Source organism: Prinia subflava, chromosome Z (assembly GCF_021018805.1).
Source record: "Prinia subflava isolate CZ2003 ecotype Zambia chromosome Z, Cam_Psub_1.2, whole genome shotgun sequence".
Lineage (NCBI taxonomy): Eukaryota > Metazoa > Chordata > Aves > Passeriformes > Cisticolidae > Prinia > Prinia subflava.
Genome location: NC_086283.1, coordinates 21,225,822 through 21,251,019, shown reverse-complemented (window position 1 = coordinate 21,251,019; position 25,198 = coordinate 21,225,822). Strand labels below are relative to the sequence as shown.

The window sequence follows — 25,198 nt, the reverse complement described above, 5'->3', positions numbered from 1 at the left end:
AACACAGAGCTGGAGTGGCTACCCCAGCTGTCCCTGCTGATCAGACATCTCCTCATCCCACGGAGCAGCTTTGGTGTCCCCAAACCTAAATCCACGTGGGAAAATTAAACTGGAATATGTTCCCGGTTTATGGCTGTTTCAGTCTGATCTCAGTCTCCTCTTTAGGAAATGCCAGACTTACTTTAAAATTTGATTTTTCATTGAGACAAAAATACTTATTCATTTTGAAATATGAAGTATGGGGACAGTTCAATGCATGTTTCTCCGGTTCCTGGTTTTTTTGCCACCAGGTGGCAATGGAGCTGCAGCACCACCCGGCTCGGGTGGACTTTTCCCAAAACACCCGAATTCAGGGTCCCGGGAACGTTTGTTAATAAATATTTCGGGTCAGACAGATTTAAGTCCTCTCCATCCATGTTCCCCCTGGTTTTGCCCGCCCTCTCTGCAGCCGTAATTTCAAAGCTGGCCGGGAGCTGAGCTCGGAGTTCAGGTGACGTTGGAGCGTGGAGAGTTTAATTCATCAGGATTATGGAAACCTGCAGTGCGGGAGGGGAGCCAGGTGAGCGTGTGCCCGCAGCACCCGCAGGACGCGGCCACGCCGTCACTGCCAGCCTCTGCCACCAAAGGCAGCCGGGAGCTGCGGGACCGGGAATTTCAGGATCCCGGAATTGCGGGATCCGGCTGCATCTCGCTCCCGTTTCCCCGCCCGACGCCAGCCCGGGATGCACCCCGCACCAAAGCCCTTTTCTGTGCGGTCCCTCCCGGCTCTCTTTCAGCATCCCTGAGTTTGAATTAAATTGAAACCCCGTCCCTCGGCCGTGGGACCGCACTGGGAGCTCCCGGCACACCCGGGCTGCTCCCTTCAGCACCAGAACCGCGCCTAAAGCCAACAAGCATCAGCTCTGACAACTTTCCCCTGTTTCCATCCAGGTGGATTGGGGCAGAGGCCAGAGGCCACGGGATTTAGCTCTGAAGATTTTGAACTTAGGAAATGCCAAGGGATGAGATGAAAAGAGCACAAAGAGCTCAGATTTAACTTAAAAGTAGCTTTAAAAAAGCCCCACAGCTCAATCCCTCTCACGTGAACTGAGCTGTGTCAGTGCTGGGTGTACAGTGTCTCCACTGGACACAACTCCAGTTTTGGGAAGGGACAGTTCACTGTTCCTGGGACAGAGGGCTCCACGTTCTGTATAAAATTCTTATTCTGAAAAGTCACTCCATAAATAATAAACTAATTTATATGGTGTGAACTGAAGAATCAGGGCCGAGCCTGACGTGGATTTAATTCTTGTTGCTCTGAACAGGACTGAACATTTACAAGGCCGTAATAAAAACAGAAACAGAAAAGTTCATATAGGAAAAGGAGTTAGTTCACCTTTATTTCATTTCTCCATAGTCCCAAACTTGACAGACGTAGAAAAATATCCTTGAGTCAGTAGACAAATTTACCAATGCTAAATAGCCCTTTTCTCTGACCATCTGGGGCACCCTAAATACATTTGTACAAGCATTACTTCAGGAGGTTTTGATAAAAGGTTCTTCTAAACTATAAACAATAAACTACAGAGGAAAAACTTGAACTACCAAAGCATGCAGATGAAGGGATCTTCGAAAATGGGAAAAAAAAAAAAAAAAAAAAAAAAAAAAAAAAAAAAAAAAAAAAAAAAAAAAAAAAAAAGCGCAAACCAACTTTGAGATGCCTTTGGAAGAGAAAACAAACTAGGACAATCTGAGGGAAAAATAATTAATTAAGAGAAATCAAAGCAAACTCTGTAAAGGATCTGTGGATAAGTTAAAATATCTATGGCACAACTTTTCACCAAAAAAAATTAAGGCGAAGACCAACGTTTTATATAAAAATAGCTGAGCAGGCTTCTAGAGCAGGAAATCAGCATTTCCAAAGATGACTCTGTTAATACAAGATTATAAATACCCTTTATATACACAGAAAACCAACTCAATACAAACGTCTGGACTGTTTCTCCAGGCATCTGGCACTCAAAATGCCCAGATCAGGTGTCCTGGACCATAGTGGAGGTACTTCAGTTGAAGGTTTGTAGTAGTTTCTTCGCTACACATACTGATACAAATCATAAAAATGCAATATAAATAGTGATTTTCACACAGAAACTCAGGAATACACTCAGGTTACAAAGCTTAAGGAATTGACCCAGAAGGAATTGATAAAATATTTAAAATCATCAATTATCCTGTTTTGTAGGTGAAGGAAAACATCCTAGTTATATAATAATACTTAAATTTTCAGAGTATTTTTTTAAAATGAAACCGATTCCTATAGTGAAAATAAAGCAGGAATTATCATGGCAGAAGATTCATTATCTCTTCAGAAATACAGCAGTTTGTTTATTTGCCAAGATCACTTAGAAATATTATTATTCTGGGCATTTTCATAAATTTCCAAACATAGAAGTTACCAGTAGCAAGGATATAAAGAATAAATCATATTTGTATGGAGTTATGTGACTAATTTTCAGAACTATGCAATTGATATGCAGCAAGACACAAAAATAAGAGCAAATGAAATACATTTGAGAAGAATTCCATTAACATTTCAAGTTAAAATGCCTTTGTAGAGCTACTGTGATCAAGTTCAGTGTATCTGTGCACATTGTAAATCTGCATCTGTGTGTTCACACACACTCAGTAAGTCCAGAAACAACCCCAGAAATTATAAAATTCCTACTGGAGAAGACAATTTTCCTCCAGCACAACTCAGTGGATTTGCCAATGACTTTTTGAAGTGTATTTCACAGAATCTGCAGATAAAGCAGAAGCTCTTGTTTTCCACAGCACAGAAACCTTTTAGTTTATTGAAATTTCCTTGACTAAAACCCAGAATCTTCATTTCTGCCTCCTTGTGCTTCATTCCCTTCATCCCCCTCATGCATCCTGCCACCCTTCCCCTGTACTCCAGGGATAGAAATGTGACGGGGGAAAATTCAAGGAACTCTTTTCAGATGAAACTTGAATACAAACAAGGTCTAAATCTACATTTGACCTCAGTTTGTTACTCATCCATTTTCATCTAACACTTCAAAACTCTTTCTACAATATCTCTATAAAGTTATGCCAAAAAAAAGGAAACAACTGAAACAAAAATCCCCAGAGGTTATTTATGAATTGTGATGTCTCAGAAAGTGTAAAATCCTTTTCCTTACAGTGCTGACATCACTGACTGCTCTCTCAGATTAAGTCATCTGATGCACTGAGCAATGTTCCAACAATCATTAATACAAGAATTAAGGGTAATACCCATTTTTCACAGTAACTGCACCAAAACCAGCACAGCCACCCCATCATCCTTCAGCTTTAACAGAAATATTTTCTCCCATTACTATATGCTAAGTTTTTCTTCCTAATATCCCATTATTTCCTTATCCACGGATTGTGATGAACACAAATACAGAAAAATAGCACTAAAATAAAAACAAAGTGATGGCTCCCACTCAGCGAAAACCAAGCACAAGCTGAGGGATGCATGTTCGGAATAATTTATTGCCTATAAAAGGTTAAAAAAAAATCCTAAGTTCACATTTTCTGTGTGGGTTTAAGGGGTGTCACGTTTCAGAGGTAGCATTGTGTAAAATGTAAAACAGAGCTGGAAAAGAGTTATTGACTTAGTTCAGTAATGTGGGAAGCTGTTCCACAGCCAAAGCACTGATCTGAACTGTTTTCCTTCCAGGAACATCCTTGAACACCTCCTTCAGCCAAGAGGATTTGATCCTTTGTGGAAAATGAACCTCCACAAGCCCAAGGCTCTGCCCCATTTCTGTTTCCTTCTGACCAAAGCAGCTGCTGTTTTCAGAGCAATAAATACTCAGACTAAACTCCTGCTCTTCCATGGAAAACATTAACTCTGTAGTGCTGCTTTGACTATTTTTTTTTTCCCAAAACATTTCAGATTTCGCATTTGGTCAATGTGGTAAAACGTTCTTGATTAAAGAAATCAACCACCCCATCAATCAACACATCCAGCCTGTGTTCTCCAGCAGCCAGGTGGAATTTCTTCACTGACCACCCCTAACTTTGCTCAGGCATCTGGGGCAGAAAAGGCAGAGTCTGGCCAGGTTCCAGCCCTTCAGCCCCTGGTCCAGGAGAGCTGGGCAGGGGCTGAAGGTTGGACATCAAGCTTTGGGCTGGAACAAGTTATGAATTGTTCCTGTACCAGGAATTCTGTACTATTCCCTTCAGGCATATCCCCGTCCCTCCGCACACCAGCAGCACCCTGAGTGAGAGGCCAGCAGTGGCTCTGTCTGGAATGAGGAGGGGAAAGTCAGTCTGTGCAGGAGTTTGTGTTCAGTGTCAGGGGCACAGCAATGCCAGAGACCCCAAAGGGAAGGGCAGACCCATTTGAAGCAGGGATTCCCATTCCCAAGCCAGGATGTCCGTGATACTGCTGGTTTGTTCCATCACTTCACTTGTCTGAGCCCAGCAGCAGACACAGCTTTTCCCCTTGGAGAACAGACTCTCTAAAGCTCCTGCCCAGTTCAAGGTGAGGACAGAACCAGCATATTCCTTTCCTCACTCATAAGGCTCTAAAGCCCCAAACTCCTCATTTCACACTTTTTATTGCCTTAGTGAAAACAAATACTTAGAGAGATTAAAGTGTAGAGCTGCCTCCAGGGCTGGGCACTCCAGAAACCTCGTAAGGTTCATCTGCTCAGGTGGCTTTAAATCTGCCCCAAATTCACCTCCTGGAGTATTTATTGTTTTATTGGAGTATTTCCTGTTACTATTACTTTTGTCAGACCTATGGATGTGACCGAAGCATCAGCTGCAGGGAGAGGAAAGGAGGCAGAGCTCCAGGAAACAGGGTTTTAACCATGAGCAAACCTTCCAGCATCAAAAACAGCTCCCCAGGGAGAGCCTGTCCTGCCTCCAGGTAAAGTGTCTGTTCTGGGCTCTTTTATCACGTGGGTTTCTTCAGAAATCACTGATGTTCCCATGGATGCTTTAGGAATGAACAATGCCAGGGAAGTCGTTGTTTATGGACTAAGTAAATGAGAGACTTTGCAGGATGGTCAAATATTGATACGTGGCCATCAACACATGGCCCTCCTGCTGCAGTGATAATTCACATTAGAGTCACCCACTGGATCAGAAGGGGGCTGATTTCTGTCACCCTGAAAGGCACTGGATGAGCTGTATCTCCCATGGAAGGTTATGAAATGATGAACTGTAATGCAGGTGTTTGTTACCACCCTACACAGATGGGAAACACCCTGAACCCAAACCCACCCCAGAGCCACGCCCCTGCTCTCCAGCAACATTTAACCACCACGAATGGTAACAGTTACTAGACTTTTCTTGGAAACACACACTGAAATACATACTGAAAGAACCCAGCCAAGGAACTGTGGAGCATCGTCCTCCACAGATTTTGTTATTCAGGGACAGAATTTATACTCTTTTCTTCCTGACTCTCCTATAGTGTTCCCAAGTGTCTCAGGCTCTGTTTTGTCTCCCCACAGGAGAAAGGACCACAGAACATCTCCCAGGGATGGGGTGGGCCTAGACTGCAGCTCACCTCAGCTGCACATCCAAGAGGATTCCAGTTTCTTGGAGAACAGGGACTGACATAATTCCTTATATCTAGCAAACAGTTCATTGAAAATTCACTCCTTCGATTTGTTTGGATATGAAATAGCAGCAAGACAGCAAAATAGGAATCATCAATGGAAGTTTTTCTTGCAGGAAAGCAGATGATTTAATTGACCACGAAATTGAGAACTCCTGTTAAGAGTATCCTGCCCTCTGTCATGGGAATTCAAGTAGAAGAAGCAGGAAAACAGGGTCCCAATAGTGGCTAATCCCAGCACTATTTTTTTAATTTTGCAGAAAACAAGAGGTTTCATTGTCAGTGGCACAAATTTCCTTTCTAAAGGGAACAGCAATAGAAACCATTGTTGGCCTGGCATAGAAAACCCTTTATAAATGGTTTTACAGAGCGAGCAGAATTCCAGCTCCGCTCTATCCTCACTGTGAAGGACAGCACTGTGAGCTCTGCTCACAAACCTTCATTTCCACTGTGAGTTTTAATGCCTCAGCTCACACACAGGCCCAGCATCTTGGAACTCTGGGCTTTGGCTGTGGAAGGGCAGCTCTGTTGGGAACTTACAGAATTGTAAAGGGGGAAAACTGTGAGGCTTTTGGTTTTTCAGAACACCTTTTAAAACCATTCCTGCCCTTTCTGCAGCTGGTATTTAAATTAACAGTATTGCTAAAAGCTCCTCATGCCCAAGGAGAGGAGAGACTAAAAACCTGAAAGAACAGAGATAACTATGGATGCTAAACAAAAAGAGCTGTACAAGTGATTAGGAAGGGACTGATCAGACTAAGAAAACCCTAAAACATGAGTTTAATCCCAGTATTAAAGAAAAAAAAGGTGTTACTTCCCCAATACTCCAGATTTTCTGCGCTACACCTTGGATCTCCCACTGAAATTAAGGGGATTACTCACTGCATGAACCAGGATCCCCCAAGTCAATTATTATTTGGCATAAAACGGAAAGATCAGGTTTTTAACCAGACTGAAGTATCTGTGTGAAAAATGATTGCTAAGGAATATCCAGGTTGGAACTGGAGCATCAATGCCATGGGCAGGCACCTGCAGCCTCCCTCAGAACCATCCTGGAGGAAAAGAGCTCCAGGACTGAGACCTGCCTTGGACTGCTCACCACTCTGTCAACTCAACCACGGCACCACTGCCAAGGCCAGGCACTCACAAACATACCCCACTGAATCCATCTGAATATCTCTGCACATCCATGCCACCACAGGAGTGGAGGGATTCAGTGCCAACTGCTCTGGGAAAGAAAAAATTCATTTCAGCCCCTGCCTGCAGTCGAGATCACAGTTTAGAAAGGGCACTTGCCAAAACATGCACCAGGCAGGGCTTCAAACCAGGTCTGCAAAAGTCACTTCGCAACACTGGAAAACCTTCCAGAATGCAATGACCGCTGCGGAATTCTGACTGGCTTGGAAAACTGGAGCAAGGTTTGTGGAAAACTATATAACCAAGACTTAAAATAATAAGCAGAACTTTAGCATTCAGGCTTTGACAAATAAAAACTATGACTACAACCATTAAACTCTAAAGAGTGTAAACATCCAATCCCATTGCTACTGTATTAGGAAGTTGTGTCCTGCAGCTATCAGGGTTCCCATTTCCACCTCATTTCTTCCAACACTTATCACTACTTCCTTCCATTAATAATTTATTGAGGATAATTCAATTTTTTTAGCTAGCCTTTCAAGGTTTTCAGCTATTTTGGTCAGAAAAATGGAAGATTTAACAATGTCAAGTCAGAAAATGAAAAACACTTTAATTTCAGGTTTTCAAGCACAACTCAGAGAAAGCCCATTATTCTATTTGGATCCCCAATTTTTAGTCCACCTACCTGAGTAAAAATGGGGAAAAATACAATAAACAGGCCTGGGGAGCACGTGGAGCTGGAGAATTTGCTGTGTATCACACAACATTTGTTTCCCACTCTTGAATCCCTGCTCAGAAAGGCTTTTCTACAGAGCCAGAGTTTTTCTGGAGAGTTAAAGTTAATCCTACCCAAGGCCAAGCTGCTTTCAGTGAACCCTTCCCTCACCCAGTTCTTTGATTTTCCAAACTCAGCATTCCCAGTTCCTGGACTCCTCCTCCTCAGGATGGCTCCCTTGGGCTGAGAACACTGCAGAGCAAAAGCCTCTCTCTCTCCTGAACACTGGACCTCCCGTGGGGTTTCTGTTCTGTCTCTTCCAAAAAAAAAACCAAGAAATCACAAACTGTCTGAGGCATTTTTCTCCGACAGGGATGAGAGGCTGAATGAGGTATCGTCAGGTTCCGGGGATGTGTGGTTGAAATCCATTTCTTCAAGTTCGGGAGGTAAGTCTGAAAGCAGAGCCTACAGGGGAAAAACATATCTAATATATAGTACATACACTATTAGGTGTGTTTTTTATGTCAGCAGTGCTTTAAACAAAGAGTGAGAATATTAATTGGGTTTTTTAATCATAATTTGAGCCTCTGGAATAAACCCATGGGAAAGACACAACACAAAAGGACAAACATCTTCTGATATTAAACACAGATATTAAACCTGCTTCAGGATTTACCTGCTGCTGTTCCTTATCATCTGATTTAATTGCAAGTATCAAACTCCGGGTAAACGTCTGCAGTTCAAAATATTTCTGTTTGTGGCTCTCCAGCTGACTCTCAATGAACCTGACTTCTTCATTCTGTGAGGAAACCAGAGAGTTCTGGGAATAATCTCAGAACTGTGGGATCCTTTATGTTGGAAAAGCCCTCTAAGATTGAGCCCAACCATTCCCCAGCACTGCTAAGCCCACCACTGATCATGTCCCCAAGTGCCACATCCACGTATCTGTTAAATCCCTACAGGAATGGGGACAGGACAAAGCATTGAAATAACCACCCTGAACACCCCTGGGTTAAAACTAAATTGTCACTAAAAACTATTCTTAGTGATAATGATAATCAAAGCCCAGCTCTCCTCCTAGAAGTGATCAGGGGGCTGTGAGAAGAGACAGCAAATAAATTCCATTATTGCAGCAGAAGGCTAGACACAAAAGAACAGGGAAAACAACTTGAAAATTCCTCAAAGCCACCACAACTTAAAAGGTAACATCCTCCAGTGCAGCTGGGTTTGATGTGGATGAAGTATCAGCTCAGCAAACTCCTCAGGATCCCTTGGGTTACTGAATAAACAGGAATATCACAGAGTGACAGAACAACTTGGAAGGAACCTTAGATGTCTTATTTAGCTCCATCCTCCACAGACTCGTTTACGGAGCTGGAACTGGATGTAAATATATTACAAAATGAGGAAATATCAATTATTGGTGTGCATTGGCTAAAAAGGCATTTTCCCAATCTATACTTGCAAATCTCTGAATTAAAAATTCGGATTTGATAAGTACTTAGGTTTAATCCAAGTATCTCTTCTCTTTCAAACTTATTGGATCAAAATGCTAAACCTGTTGATCAGTGCAGAGCTAAAATTCATTCTCTCTGGTTATTCACCTTTGCAAAGATCACAAAAATCAAAATGTTTATTTAGGTTACAAGATTAAAGGCATTGCTCATCTTTGCAGAAGGGGCTCTGTTTAATAGCACCAACTCATTAGAGAATAATGAAAAAAAATATGATATTCATGCTCACACAGGCTGGAATTCAGCTTTAGTTGAAATAAAAAGCTGTGACTACATGATGCTCTACAGGTTTGAAACAAACCTTTAAAATGGTTATATTTTTGTTGGGTTTTTTCCCAGAAAGTTCACTGTTTTTCAATGAAAGCACTGCTCACCACACTTCCAAGTGATAACAGCTCTGGGAATGAGAGGGGGAATATTTGGGCTGCAATGAGGCTTTCATAAAAAATCAGCTGAGTTCTTCCTGATGGACACTTAGCAGTTGCTTGTTTAGCTCTGGATTTTGCCCAGCCCAGGAAAAATTCAGATTTAGGCAGAAAACTCAGGGAGTAATCAGTGCTGTCAAACACTAACCCTGGCACTGCAGGGCACTGTCACAACAAGCCTCTCACTGTGCTGACAGGTGACATTAAGAGAAGGTCATTCCCTCTCCTGGCTCATTCTCCACTGCCCCTCCCAGGAAAACAGGCTGGAAGGAGGAATTTTTGTTCTGAAGAGATGATCTGTTTGTTATTTTGATAATTGATTATTGTCAAGAGAACAGACCTGGTTTCTACGGGAAAAAAATCAGCAATGGAGGTAAAAACTCAAGGAAACGTGGAATTGTGGCAACTCCTGGCACAGCAGCACACACAGCCTTCGGCAGGAGACAGGAGATGGCAAGATCCAACTGCTTCTCCTCCCTCCCACAGCCACCACTTCCAGGCATGTCCTGGGGAATGACTTCTCCTCAGATCCCCCCATTCCAGCAGAGGATTCCAGCTGGTCAGTCCCTTCCAGAGCTGGCAGCACCATGCTGCAGAAAAAGCGTTGCAGCACTCCAAGAAACAATTCTGGTGGAGTGGCTCCAGAAATCCGTTTGTTGGGACACACAGAGGGAGCTGCAGCTCAGTAGAAATGGGGTTTCCTGCCTCCATTTGGGTTCAAACATGGATAAAGTGGCTGGAGTTGGGATGAGGGCATGATGTGCACAGCAGTAAAACAGCAGAGGAACTCAGGATCCCACAAACTTTTGCTGAATTCTCAACAGATCCACCCCTTGAACTCCCTGGGGATTATCCTGCTGTTCCTGACATGGCCCAATCACTCACCTTGTAATCCAAAAGAGAACTCATCTGATCCACTTCAGAATTGCTGATCAGATCACTCTCTTCATCATCTAAAATTTCTATTTTCTGAAACAGAAGCAAACAGTTCATTCCAATGCACAGAGGAGACAAACAAACAAGGATTTGCATCCCAAAGGGGCAGGAAGGATGAAGGATGAAGGACAAATGATGAAGGATGAAGATAAGAGAGCTGGCTTCAGAGGAGTTCTGAGCCATGCAGCCCCCATTAGATGGCAATCATGCACCTCAGCCAGGAGATCCAGTAGGAATCCAGTGGGAGCTGCTGCCATGGAGACCTGGGGTGTTTACAGAGGAGAAGCTCCCTGGCCCACGTTTTTGACTTTAAGTCATACATTTATCCTCTCACAGGCCCTGCTCTGCTCTATTGTTGCAAAGGAGGGTCTGGAAATTTGTCCCTCTGGATAATAAACCACCCATCACAGCAAGTCCTGAGCTACTCCTTGCCTAAAGAAATCAAGGAGGTTCTCCTCTGACCTTCCCTGGCCACAGAGCAAGGGAAATGCCCTTAGCTGTAGGGGATGCTGATCCAAAGGACACTTTCAAATGCATAGATATGGACATTTTCACCTAATTCACAAAAATTAGGGGAGCTTTTTATACTGGTATTTTTTAGGTATCTTCAGATACCTAAAGCACAGTGTAAAGGCCAAGCTTAACACTGACTAGGACTCAGAAATACATCCCAAATTTTTTTACTGTTTTTATTTGTTTTGACAGCTGTGAACATTTATGAACCTGTCCATAATAGGTTAAAGCAATTTTTTAGGATGGTGTTTAACCCAGTGTAGGGACAGACCCCCACTGACTCAATCCATGTCCATGGGTCATTCCTGAGGTGTTAATTCAGGTTTTTCCTTCAGTGTATGGTCCCTCCTGCCTGCACACCAGGAATTTCCCTGAAATCAAGGAGTAGAAATCCTTCCAGGGTCATTCCCAGCTCTCCCTGGCAGGACCCACCAAACTCCCAAGCCTGTGCTGAGGGCAGGGAGGATAAAGCACATTTTGTGTGCTCCAGTGTCTGCCCAGCTGAAGTAACAACAGCTCAGAAATGTCCCCAAGTTCTGCTGCTTCATCAGACGCTCAGTAAAGCTGGGATTCAAGTATTATACTGGTTTCAGACTCAGCTTGAGGAAAGAGTCTCTAAATAACTGCCAAATATTCACATTCCCTTTCTTAGACACACTTTTTAAGATAGGAGGGGAAGGAACAGATTAGACTTTAAAATAGGAAAACTGTATCTCTTATGCAAATACAATGTATTTTAGTCCAATTTTAAGTGCATTTTAAAGAGTTTTGTTACAGTGTTTTCAGAACAAAGTATGCAGAAACTCTTCTCTGGTTTTGTTCACGGTTGTATCAAACGACAAAATCTGGGGTTCAGGCAGGTTGGGGAGCTGAGTCTCTTGGACACCATCTCTGCAAACCATTTCTACTGAAGGTTTTAGGGTTTTTTCCTGCTGTGTTTTAGTATTTTTAGCACTATTTTGAAGCTCAAATAGGAAGGACTTAACTTGCACAACTGAAGTTGTTACCTAGTGAAAAAGACAGGTGCTGGACAACAACCTCAACATTAATTAAGGAGTTATTAAGTGGTGGAAAAGGAAAGGTAAACATACCACATTATCAGTGGAAACTGGATTCTGGTCATCGTCTTTGGGGCCAATTTCTTCATTTTGAAGAGCTTCATTTGTCTCTTCTGCAGAAATAAATTGATTTTGTCAGATTTCATTCCAATTTTATGCTGAAGAACCATTAATGGTGATTACCACTAAATGTCAGAGCTGCTAAATCCAACAGCAAAGTCATGGTATCAATGTCTAATCATAAACAGAATATCTGCCTCATTAAAAAGACATCTTGTCACAAGAATTTCAGGCCAACATCAAATCAATTGCAACCTGAAACAACAACACAACTCTCAGTTATTCTCTGTACCAAAAACTTCCCATTTTTAGGTTCAGGCTGGAATATTCAAAGGTGATTAAGAGTTTCACATCAGAGGTGTGCAGAAGTTGGGGTTTTTAATGAAAATAAATTACTGCACGAAAAATCCTGCATTCCCTGAAATTCTGGGGTACATATCTAAATCCCACTTCTCTCTTGCAGACACTGATGGATTTTGAACCAAAATCCAAAAACTGATCAGATCATGGCAAATGCTTATTCCCAGTGAACCTGAAGTGGTTTTTTATGTATAAACACTTGAAAACAGAGCAGATCTTACCCTGGTATTTCAACCACAAAGCATGAGATGATTCCATTGACCTTAAAGGCCAAGGAGAAGACAAAACCCAAAGAAAGGTAAGTCTATTTACCCCTCAAATTGAAGTTTTTTTTCTCATATTTACTTGACTTCTGAATATTAAAACATAAATCTATTATACATATTAAATATAAAGAGGGAAAGAGGGAAGGTGCAACAAGGTTTAGGTGATTCCAGGGTCTGCCACCTCCACAAAAACACACGGATAACAGGATTTCCCTGGGATTACCAAAGACAGGGCAATGTTTAGGCCAGATCATACAGAGCCAGTTAATGGTTTTAAATAACTTTTAAGTTAAATATCTCTAATCTGAGCAATTTTGATTGGAAATAGTTTCAAATAAACTTAATCTGCCACTGGTCACAGCTCCATAGGACAATTTGTGCCAGGAGCACATGGGATCAAACAGGAGCACTGGGGAGCAGGAGCAAGGAAGCGTGAAGGGCACTGGGTGAGGATGCCCCTCAGACCAGTTCCAAGGCACCAGGAACTCTGTAACCCTGACAGTCACCCCTTGGATTCAACAGCTGAAGGAAGCAGCCTCCTACAGCATTCTGAATTCCTTAAATATTCATCCTCAGCTCATGGAACCCAGCACAGCCCTAATGGCCTCCACTGACACAGTGTGGATTCAATTAACACACAATTAAAAAAGGTGAGGCAATACAAGAGCTTTAATGATCCATTTTGCATCATGGCACAGCTTATTTTTCTTATATTGATATACTACATTTTAAAAGCAGAAGCCATCAACTGTCACTCTAATTAGCTGACCAAAAATTGTTTTTCTCTGTTTTTCAGAGTGGTTTTTTGCTGTTGTGGTTTTGGTTTTTTAATAAATTAGGACCAAAAGTTACAGTTCTCAAACATTAGAACAATTCCCTATCTGTGACTGAACATAACCTATGAGTGTTGATGGAAATATTTTCTAGGAAGTTCAAAACCAGCTGAGCTCCATCAGTGAAACCTCCTCCTTTGAACTGGAGATACAAACAGAAGTAATTGCTGTGTGAGAATGAAGGAATGAAACTGGGATTCCTGGATGCTGTGGAAATTCTGTCGTTTCCTTGCACTTCTTTAGGCTTTGACACTAATAAAGCACCCAAGTGTTCAGCCTCACCTTGCCTGATGAAAGCCTTGCTCAACAAACATGGAGTTATTCCTCACTTGAACTACAGACACTTCAGACTCTTCCCTGTCACCATTTTCTCTCAAGCAGATCTGACTTAAATCAGCTCCTTCCACACCTCAGGCAAATCAAGGACTCGGATTCCTCATCTCACTTGGCTTTCAATCACTTGACCCATTTCTTTATCATCTGATTCCCTCTACAGATGTATATGAAAAAGCTCTCCCAAACTCATTCCCAGATGCTCTCCATTCCCCTGGCTCTTCCCTTTAAATTGTGTTGAGGAAATGACAGGATGAAGCCTGGCACACTGAGCTACAGCAGCAGCAGGCCCGAGGTCAGACTTTCTTTTAGCTTGGAGAGCAAAGGCTCCATTGATCTCCTCTCAGCAGAAGCACTGAGAGCAATTAATGAGTGGGGGATGTGCTGGGCTCATGGACAGGAGGGGCAGGGAGAAATCGATCCCATGTGCTCCTGGGAGGGAAAAGGGAATTAAGTTGAAGGCACCTCTCACTCCTGATGCTGCAGTTTACTGAGGATAACCCCTGCTGTGTGGAGTTCTAAGGCTCCTGAGCTGTCCCCTGCTCCTGGCTTTGATCTGCTGGGTTGTGTTTGCTTGTCAGACAGAGCAGCAGGAGGCCTGGGAAGCTCCTTGTTGCAGCCTGAGCTGAAGGGTTCCCTGACAGGAGAACTGAGAATGCAGGGTCCCAGCAGATCTGCTCAATCCCAGCAGCAGCTCCAGCCCAGCAGTGCCTGGAGTGGCTCAGGATCACAGGGACAGAACCAGGGAATCATGGCATGGCTTGGGATGGGAGGGACCTTAAAGCTCATCCTGTTCCACCCCCTGCCATGGGCAGGGACATCTTCCACTAGCCCAGGGTGCTCCAAGTCCTGTCCAACCTGGCCTTGGACACTTCCAGGGATGGGGTGTCAAATGGAATGGCCATTCCAGCTGGCTGGGAAGAACTGAGCAGTTGGCAGAGAGCATTTTTTAAATCTGGCTTCCTTGGCAAGTGAGGCTTCCCCACCTGCACTGGCAGCCCAGCTCTCACTTGCACCAGCAAAACGTGAACTCTTGATTTCATTTCAGAAGAATCTGGCAGAAACGGGGTTCTTGTGATTAAAGGCTTCTCCAACCATTGTATAGCAAACCCAACAAAACTCAGAGACACAGAGGTAGAAGAAAGAGACTGAACAGTACCTTCAGCCCAGGCAGGGTGGAGCACTTGTGACTGTCAGATGTTTTTGAATGTGTACAACAGAATCCAAAGCATGCACACTGCACAAAATTGAAAATACAGGCACAGTAGTAACTGCATTCCAAATACCTTGTGAGCTTCCTTCAGATAAGCAGATTGATACTTCATCATTCCTATCATTATCATCCCCCACTTCAGTAGCAGTTTCCTCTCCTGGATTAAGTGCTGATTTAGAAACAAATTCAGATTGATCAGAGAAATCAGCAGGACCTCCTCTAGGGGGTGGGACCTCAATCCCCATTAAACGATATTTCCGTCTTCGATTCCCAATCCAAGTCTTGTAAGAGAAATAAACATGAATGATATCAGAAACTATAACAAAAGCAACAGGCCCCCAACCAAATGACATCAGCACATCTGGGCTACAGGAGCAAGGGTGCAGCAGCAGTTCAGGGAGATGATTTTTCCCCAGTATTTGACCTTCCTGAGGCTGCTTCCCAAAATCCTGTGTCCAGGTTCAGCTTTCTAAGGGAAACAGGAAGGTGCACAGCAAAAGGAAAAGAAGCAATGGGCACAAGTGGCAGCAGGGAAGCTCTGACTGGAAGTAAGAATATAAAAGAAAAAGTAATGCTTTACAGTGAGGCAGAGGGACAGTTTGTCCATAGCAGCCTTGGTGCCTCCAGCCTTGGAGGTACTCAGCTTTTTACTAGACAACATCCTGAGAAATCTGACTTGATTCCAAAGTCAATCCTGCTCCAGATAAAGAGCAGGACTAGGTGACTTTGTAAGGTCTCTGCCCACCTAAATTATTGAACAAATTTAACACAAGATCTTTGATCCAGGTTCTCCTACTTTGCAACTTCCATAAGGGAAGCATCCGATGACCCAAACATTCCCCCTGTTCTAGGATTTCCTACAGCACAGAGGGGACTGGCCAAGGTAAAGGATCTACAGCACTCCCTTTGGAAGACAGAAAGGAACTTGGAGGAAAATAGCTCAGAGCAGCTCATCCTTCAGTCCCCTTTGGCGGTAAGACAGAGCTTTAAGAAAAGTTGTTTGCAGTGAGTGCAGAGGAGCACACTGAGAACAGTCTGGGACATGAAAACAGCCCAGGGAACCTGGAAACCTTGCCATCGTGGGATGGAGAAGATGCTTTAAGTTCATCTTACATCAATAAAATTGAATTTCAAAGGAAATAAAAAAAAAAGAAAACCCACATTCTAAATTCTCCAAGCGGATCTGTTCATCTGGTCATTATTTTGCCTTCTCTGATGAAGAAACGTCTACACTAAAAATTATTGAAGATTCAGAGTTTAACATGAAGTAATAAGAATTGTGCGCAACTCTTCACCTCCTAAGGTTCTCCCTTCCCTCGTGTTACTCAGGTTTTCAACTTCTCATCTCATCTCTACTCAGCTCAACAGCCCCTACCCCAGACCCTTCATTCCATCAAATCAGTCCTTCACTGGCAATCAAAAATCCCTCTCAGAGCCAGGAATCCATTTCTTTACCAACTGCTACTCCCACTTTTCTTGAGCTGGCTCTTGTCCCCCTTTCATACCACCCCCACCCCCTGAAATAGGAGCAGCAGTTCCTGGGTCTGAAAACATGATCAGGCTATGGCAGAATGTACATCCTTTCCATGAGGCCTCTGTTCCAAATGAGTTTCCCAAGACATTAAAATATTTAGGATTTTCTTTAAAGACATACTAAACATCACATCTTATGATGGCCTTATTTGAGATGTACCTGCCCTGTTCCTCTTCTAGGGTTCTGAAAAAGTTGAGTAAAAAACTTTTTGTTTATAATACCTTGATTAGCAAAGAGGAAAAAAACCCCTGAATATTACCAGCAGTCCCAACTACTAAACACAGTTTCATGCTGTGCCAGCCTTGGGAAAAAAATCCTTTTAAAGCTGCATCTCTAACAAGCTAAAATATAACATGCTGAACACTATTTTTAGCAAATCATTTTTGTTGGCTGGTATTTGCTTTCCCAGCTTGCTGGTTTTCCTCTTTGAAGAATGCACAACAGGTATGCATTTTTTTCATTTTCTAGATAATTTTTTTTCTATTACCTACAGTTTTGGGAGAAAAGATATTAAAGAAAAACCCCCACACAAGCAGCCCTTTGAGATGAGAGTCTCTTTTTCCCAAGTAGTGTATTGCCATTCTTTTAAATTTTCCCATCATCTTGTGATTTTAACAAACAGCACTAACAAAATTTAAAATTGAATCTACCTCTCTTTTAGTAAAAAAGGCACTTGGGAAAGGCAGATCTTTTTACAGACTCTTCAAAGCAGACAATCTTTCATTCAACATACTGAGAACGTCAGAGAAGATGAACATGTTTTGATAGCGTCTCAAATTAAATGGGGAAGAGAAGGTTCCACATCCTGTGTGGTCTGCTGAACAGAGAATATTCTGGAATGGCAAAATGGTGACAGCAGGAGCAGACCGGGATTGCCATGTGGGAAATCAGCTTGAGAGTTCTATCTCTGTCCCTCAAATACATTCTCCTTAAACCCTCCCAGCAAGGCCAGTGAAGTGCATGGGATCATTTGTGAGTCTGTTTTGGTGCAAGTGATTTCAGAGCCTTCCAGTCTGTCCCTGTCTCTGCCCTGAGGACAGAAACATTCCAGCAGGTGGCAAGGTTTGCACAGAACTCCACACCCTTGTGTGCCAATGAGGATGTTCCTAAGGGAACAAACCAAGGAAGCCTGGGTGTCACTGTGCTGGCCAGGAGGTGCTGCCAGGGGGAACAGCTTCACCTTTCAGAGAGCAAAGTGAAGCCCTTGCAAAACAAGGAGCAGCTTTGCCCTCTACAGAGAAAAGAGTGATTCTCTTCAGCCTCCGTAAGTACAACTTGGGTTTTTTAGAATTCCTGTGGGCCCACAAAAAACAAATAACCAGATTGGTGTTCAACCCTAAAAGCAGCTTTGGAACCATTTGGATGCAGCAAGCCAGAGGTCTCCACAACAGGAGAGTTTCCCTAAGGGCTCTCAGCCCTGCGCCTGCCACAGTGACAGGAATTTAGGAAACAGGTGGAAAAAGAGGATGAAGCCTGAAAGGAATAATCCCAATTGTCATGCCTGTCATGAGGGGAAGGAAGGCTCCTGTCTTTGTCTGACTGCAAACAGTGGGGCCATTTCCTGAGGCTGGGATGAGCAAAGGAGACACCAGAGCCACAAGGTGCTGCTGTGTGTCTGCTCATCCGAGACACAGCAACAACAACTCCTCAGCCTCTGGAAGAGATGATGTACAGAAGTTCTTGGGAACCAGGTTATCTCCAGCTCACCTGTGCCACCTATAAGGGACCATCAAACTGAACTGACCCAGAATTCCTCCATCACACCTCAACCTGCCCTCAAGACAATCTTGTAAATATTTTTTTTTTTCCTATTTTGGAGGAATTTTCTTTCACACAATTTTCCCTATAAACATGAATGAGAAGTATTTTCCCTTTATCTTTAGAAAACCCCATTTTTGGTATCTTATTAGCAATAGTACCTTTCAGCCTTCTAGGATCTCCCTCAAAAATTTTACTTACAATCTTACTCAAGAGGATGTCAAACAGCTTGTAGTGCTGCTTCTGCTGCTGATCGATACGACTCTTACCTGAGGGCTTTTACTAAATATAGACCCCAGAAAGAGCAGGAGAGCACTTCCCAACATGGTCATTCATTATGTAATACGTGAAATCTATTTCAAGCTTCCTCATGAAAATTTTAAAGCCTTTCATCTGTCCTATTTTTGCTCCTGCGACAAGATAAGGGAAGACTCCGGATTTCTTACCCGAACTATTTCACAGTCAACATTTAATTCTGCAGCCACAGCTTCAATTTTCTCTCTGCAGACTGAGCCCAGGCTGGTCATGCCATTGTCCCAATATTTCTTTAGGGTGGCTAAGTCTCGGTCACTAAATTGTGTGCGGTCCTGTAACTGCAAGATAAAAAAATACTGTTAGATTGAAAAAAAATCTGCTTATCCTGAGCATTCATGTCCAGAGGTCTCCCACACAGTAACAGACACGTTCTACTGTCTCCATGGCTCTTCATCTCTTTTAAGTCCCCCTTAAGAATTTGGGGGGTTTTGATTTCTTTTTTTTTTTATCCAGGGCACTTAAGAGTTCCCTGGGATTTGCTGTAAAGGCAGTGGCAGCACTAACACAAGTTTAAGGCACTTCAGCTTTGTTTCAACTCCACCTGATTTTTTTGGTAATTTGTTTTATCTCAATCTATATGGCCTTACTGAAAATAACTTCTTTTCCCCCTTGTGCTGTTTACTCTCTCCACCCAATTTATGCAAATTACTCCTTATAGGCTTTTCAAGTTTCTCACCCTCCCCCCTTAAAGTTCTTTTATCTTACTGCAAACTACAACACATGCATAATTCAAAGGATTCTGAGTTCCTAAAGGGAATACTTTAATGTTTATGTGGTGAGCTCGAGTTTAAATTGGTTCCACTGTTTATCTGTGAGTTTCCAAACTCTTTGTCTACATTTATCAAAACATTTGAGAGTGGATCAGTGATAAAAGGAGTAACACTGAAAAAGAATTCTTGAGCATCTTACCACTGTTTGAGCTCGTGTGAGCACAGAGTGTATTTCTCTAGTAGAGCTTCCAAGCTTTATCAAAAGCTTTTCACACAGAATTTTATGTAAAATCTACAGTTTTGTTACACTAACCCATGTTTTTCACTTCTGCTTTTCAGAGGACAGAAAATCAACCACGAAGTCTGCACAGGTAACTTGTAGCCCATCAGCCACATGTGTCATTATTTTAATAGCTGAATTGTGTTCATGATTTCAATAGCTGAATTCTGTGGTTGCTCATTTAAAAACCGTTAAAAGTTAGAAAGGAATAATTTTAAATGGAATAAAAAGTAATTTTTGCAGAACTAGGATCATTTGACAATCTTGTACAGTTCCCAGTTCTAGCTTTTGTTAATCTTCAGAATATTGTAATTGTTGCAATTTTCTTCTCTTAAAAATTACTATTTCTCAAAATGTTAAAAGCACTTGAGTCTCCTCACTGTATGAACACAAAATAGGAGCATCAAACCTTTGTCTTCCTAAAGCAATTCCAGTAAAAAGATGCACCAGAAAAATTCAAATATGGTCTGGTTGCACTTGATGGCCTTAGAGGTCTTTTCCAACTTTAGTGAATCCACAATTAATTGAGTGCCTAGCAAGCACTCAGAGCTTTTCCTAGCTATCGTCCCATCATCCCAGTCTGGAATTAGAGGGGCTGTTCCCATCCTGCCCATCCCACAGCTGATGTTACTGGGTCAGAGTGGGGATGGTGAGAAGCACCCTGGACTCCCTTGAGCAGATGCGCTCTCCACAGCCCCGGGGCAGCCCAGCACGGGAGATGTTCCCAGGCAGAATGCCCCAGGCCATGATCATCCAAAAGGAATCCACCTGGCTCACTGAAGGCTGCTCTAGGCTGAGCTAAGTGCAGCTCCAGACCGGGGCAAAGCCAAATCCCCGGTGCCTGCTTGCCCGGAGCTGCCACCCACTCTCCCTGCTCTCGCTGCATGCCTGACCTGAGCTCCTCCTGACTCTGAGCCACGCTCAAGGAACAAAAGTACAGCCATCTCCTGGATCACTGCAGCAGTAACTCCTTTTATAGCTGTTGGCAAAAGAGTTTGTGACTTGGGAAGAGCTCTGCTCTGCAGCAGCCCAGCACTGAGGAGAGGAAGTCAGAGAGCAAACCACCGACTACACAGAGATACAAGGCACCCTGGCCTATCCTTCCTGACTGCTCAGGGCAACCTCACCTCCTAAAAGGCAGTGGGTGTTTTTTAAACATAAATAACTATCCTTGCCTGCTGGTTCTGCAGAGTTCACAGTGCTGCAGGCTCTCACAGTGAACTCACAGAACTCCCTGTGACTGGTGCTTGGCAGGAACAGAAAACACAACAATCCCTCACATTTAACATCCACAGCTTAAAACCTCCCTGGAACACTCAAATTTGCCCTCCCAGGTGCAACTCTCTTATTTCAGCCCATTCACTTAAGTGATCCTTGTGAGGTCTGTTCCAGCTCAGAATATTCTGTGAAATTCTGTGGAGCACCAGGAAATGTATCTAGTGTTAAAGCACAGGTAAGGGAGAAACTTTGCTGAGGTTGTCTTCTCCCACGCCGGTGGTTGTGTTGGCCAAATTAGAACAAAACCCAAAGCAAGTCCAGCTGCTGCTGGAGGAAGCTCAGGTTTCTTCTTGCCACGTGGTTTCCCAGTTAGTCAGAAATGCTTCCCCTCCTCAAAGAACACAGGGCAAGGACCCAGTAGCAGGAAAAGTGATCTGCAAGAGGATCCTGCCTTGGACAAAGGACACCCAGTGTCTGCCTCGAGTTCCCCGAGAGATGGTGCTCAGGATGGTGCAGAGCATGCTCAGCTTTTACTTACTTGAAACAAGGACCCTGGAAAAAGCAGAATTTAGCAAAAGCACCCAGCCTTCAAAAACTTTCCATAAAAAGCAGAGTCAGATCTTTTCCATTTTAGTGGATAGATGTTAATTCTGATGACCTACTGCAAACGTTCCAATAAAAATCTTATTAGATACATCACTACTCAATGGTTTTCACCTCACAATTGCTGTATAATTATGTTAATATAACTTATGTTTTTTACTTTAGAGTCTCTGTCTCATTTAACCATTTTGTTCTGCCAAGACCAGCACTGAGGAGCCTCTGTGTCTGCCAAGTCAGCAGCACAATGGGATCTCAGAGATCCTGAAGGATCATCATTTACACACCCTGCTCTCACTTGCTGCACAAGCATCATGGGATCAGTGTCACCTCTTAAGCTCAGTAGATGTAAATGACACTTGAGCACGTCCAAATCTCAGCTCCACATTAGCTGCCTTCATGTAACATGCTGTGCCATGGGCCTTATGAGCAATTTCTTAGGGAAATCACCAACTACCTTCAATTACAGGATCATCTCCTCAACATGGATCATATCCATTATGCATCATACCTCCCCTCCTGCATTATAAACGGCTTAAAAATTACATAATGACTTTTGTCAGAAAATAAAGGATAGAATTTCAACATTGTACATGTAACCAAGTTTCTATCAATTTAGTTAATAACCTTCTCATGCTTAGTATCATCAGGGGAAACGGGGGACCTAGAGAAAAATCTCAGAGCCCTACAAATATTATAATATTCATTATTATAGGAAAAAAAAATCAAAAGACAATATTGGAAAGCTTCATATTTATGACAATAAATATGATACTTCTAGGTGAAGGCAAGCCAGTAATTCAGTTCTTATTTTTCATGCCATTAACTCAGCTCTGAATACAATTCTCATTTCTTCTCTCCAGATACCCAGCTTGCTGATTCAAGGCTTGGCTTTATCCTTGGCAGTGCTGGCTGCTGGCTGAATCCTTTACATTTGCCATTTCAGCTGGCCACAGTTTAAAAAGCAGGAGAGGCTTTGTCCAGCAGAACCCAGGCTGTCCATTCCCAAGGAAAAGCAAATTGAATCAGCAGTTGTGCTGCGTGCAGGGTTAAACCCGGCTTATTCATGACCTCCCAAGTGTAACAACAACATCCTTGGAAGAGATGACCCAGTTTATTAGAGACATTCCTGGCTCTTTGCCGAGCCCCGAGCCCCCCCTACCATGCAGCAATATCTGTGGTGCAAATCCGGTGCCTATAATTGGGATGAATAATTGCACAGAGTGGAGTGTCCTTATCCTGCCTTTTCTTAGAGCCTGCGCTTTTAGATTGGGTTTTATGCATCAGTTGAGAATGTTTCAGCACATGTGCACAAAAGCTATACATAAATTTCAGATTATTAATCAAAGACATGCTAAAAAATGGAACAACTAGAGGTTTTATACATAACTTGCCTTTATGCTGCAGCTGAGCACTGTGTGTGGTGTTCATTTCAATTGCAGTGAAATCATATTAAATCAACATTCAGTTCTGATACTTGGTGATGAAATAGGCTGAGGTAATGGTTATTTTTAGCAAACAAACCTCTCACAAACAAATTTTCCATGCCTTTGATCCCTGCTTCTCTGTTATATTTTGGGAGGAATGGGAAGATCAGAAGCACTCGAAGTATTCAAGGTATGAAAAAATCCCAGATTCTTCTGTACAAGCACAGTGTCATTTTGCCTTATTCACCTTTCCCAGTGACATCAGTGTGGAGCTCTCTGAACCCTGAAACTAATTAATATCTATTTTCTTCAGAGTATTATCAATTCCCACCTCAATTCCATACCTTATTTGTGTGTATTAACAGTAATTTCTGAATCATTCCACCACGTTTCTCCTTTCCCATCTGCATCCCATCTGCATTTAATATCATTCTTGCTTTTCAGTTTATTATTTCTTGATTTCCCACACACGAATGCTGAAGGTGTGCATTTTCGCCTAACACACCAAGATATTTAACCTCATTAAAGCTGTCAGAGATTACACATTCCTTCAGCCTGAGGTTTCAGCTTCAGGTTTCAGCAGTGCCACAAAGCTGGCCCCTGTCAGTGACACCCATCCTGAGCTTAGGCTGGACACTGCTGCTCACACAGAGCTGCACAAACTCAGGCACAAAGGCGTATGAACGCACCCTTCAACTCTTCCTGCCCATACACTGTTAGGTTTCTACAGAGACTTTTTGCCTCTTTCCCCACCTGCTGGGTAAGGTTGAAGTTTGCTCTGATGGAAGCAGGACTGATAAAAGTTTCATCGCACCCCATTGTGAGAAGAGCTGCAACTGCTTCAGCATTCAGCCAAAACTACTAAGATACTCTCTTAATATCTGTTTTTAAAGCAAACTCAACTAAAATAATGAAAGAAAAAAAGAGATATCAATGAAATGAACAGTCTAGCAAAGAAACTGCACTCTGAGCCCCACTCAAACCAATCCTCAAACCACACAAACTGACAACTCACCCTTCTGGAGATTTTGAGCTGATTTGTGAAATAGTGAATGTTCAGCCTCAAAGTAAACTGATTTTTAGATGGTAATTATCATGATTCTTACTTGATCTATTAATGTCTTCCTCACACTGGACCAGAAGGTTTGGCAGTTCCTGTTCAGACAGGATGCATTCCTTGCCTGCAGGTTCACAGCAGACAATAAGCCAAAGCAATTTGTGGCACTGAAGTACAGCACACCACGTAATAAAAAGATGACCAGACTTGTGCCCCTTTGCATTCCTTCTGCTGTGGGACAAGGAGTTCTCTTCCCAGCCAGAAAGCCATGCCATGCTATGGATGGTATTACCAATGGAGAAATATCCTGAGATATGTAGTAAAATATCTCACAGAAGGAGGAAACACTTTATTCAGTGCCATAAAGTAGGAATAAGCAGTATTTCCATCCAGAGACCCCCAGCTTGGCTCACCTCTCACTGCACACTCCGACTGTCTCACTCAGACACGTTCCCACTGACTTGACTAAACCACGGTTTTCTCCTCTCCTGTGAGAGCAGAGGAAGATGGAGAGAACTCTACAAGTTCCTCCTGGAATAGTTTTAAAACAAAGCAGAGCTGAGGTGCCCTCTGACTGCAGGCAGCTTTAATCCCTGCCGGGGTTTCTCTGTGAAGCTGCTCTGAGGTGTTTGCTCTCAGCTCACATCGGTTTTCCTGAGCCTTGCAGGCCCCAGGCCAAGGAGGAGCTTTCTTTAGAGTTGTACTGATGTGTCTCCCCCCCAAAATCCAGCTGTGTTCTCATGCCCAGAACAGCTTGGGGCAGATGTCACAACCAAGCCCCTCCACCTGCCCAAAGTGTGCCTGCACTCCTGTGACAGAGTTTTATTCAAACAGGCAATGTGCAGTGATACAAAAATCAAAATCTAGCGCTCTCCACCCATTTCAGGTCTTTCCTGTTCCCAAATACATGAGTCTGAGAGCCCAGACATCCCAAAGTGAAGCTCAGGGCAGACAAACCCCTTCTCTCCCCCGAAATAAAACTTCATCACTAAGGCACAGCTTATCCAGAGTCACCAGCCGTGTGTCAAATGTTCTCCAGAGCACACCAATACTTTTAAATCTACCACAAACACAAACCATTCTGCTCAGACCTCAGATGACACAGAACTGAAGCACAGTCAGTACACTCGAGACTTAAGAGCAGAAGTGAAGATATTGTCTCCCTTAGGAATCTTCTTAACCAGTACCTTCACTACTATTTTTGAATCCTTGTTATCCTTCCACCACCCTGTGAAAAATGAAAAATCAATGCATTCATAAAGGCCACTGCACATGCACCAGGACAGAACACAGAACTCTGTCATTTCCAAAGACACGCTCATGAGGTACTGAGAGGG

At 43.0% G+C, this 25,198-nt stretch overlaps 1 protein-coding gene across 3 annotated transcripts in view; it reads right to left on the bottom strand.

Annotated features, from left to right (window-relative positions):
• Positions 1-1,654: 1,654 nt before the first annotated feature.
• LOC134564129 (highly divergent homeobox) overlaps positions 1,655-25,198 on the bottom strand; it is a 40,838-nt gene continuing 17,294 nt past the window's right edge. For 2 of the 3 annotated variants that reach the window (XM_063422781.1, XM_063422780.1), the window contains 6 exons: positions 18,701-18,847; positions 15,036-15,243; positions 11,931-12,010; positions 10,276-10,359; positions 8,128-8,250; positions 1,655-7,916 (listed from right to left, as the gene is read on the bottom strand). In XM_063422781.1, the coding sequence (XP_063278851.1) occupies positions 7,791-7,916; positions 8,128-8,250; positions 10,276-10,359; positions 11,931-12,010; positions 15,036-15,243; positions 18,701-18,847 (768 nt within the window). In that variant the 3' untranslated portion in view covers positions 1,655-7,790. The remainder of the gene's footprint in view (positions 7,917-8,127; positions 8,251-10,275; positions 10,360-11,930; positions 12,011-15,035; positions 15,244-18,700; positions 18,848-25,198) is intronic. The other variant, XM_063422782.1, reaches the window with a different exon arrangement.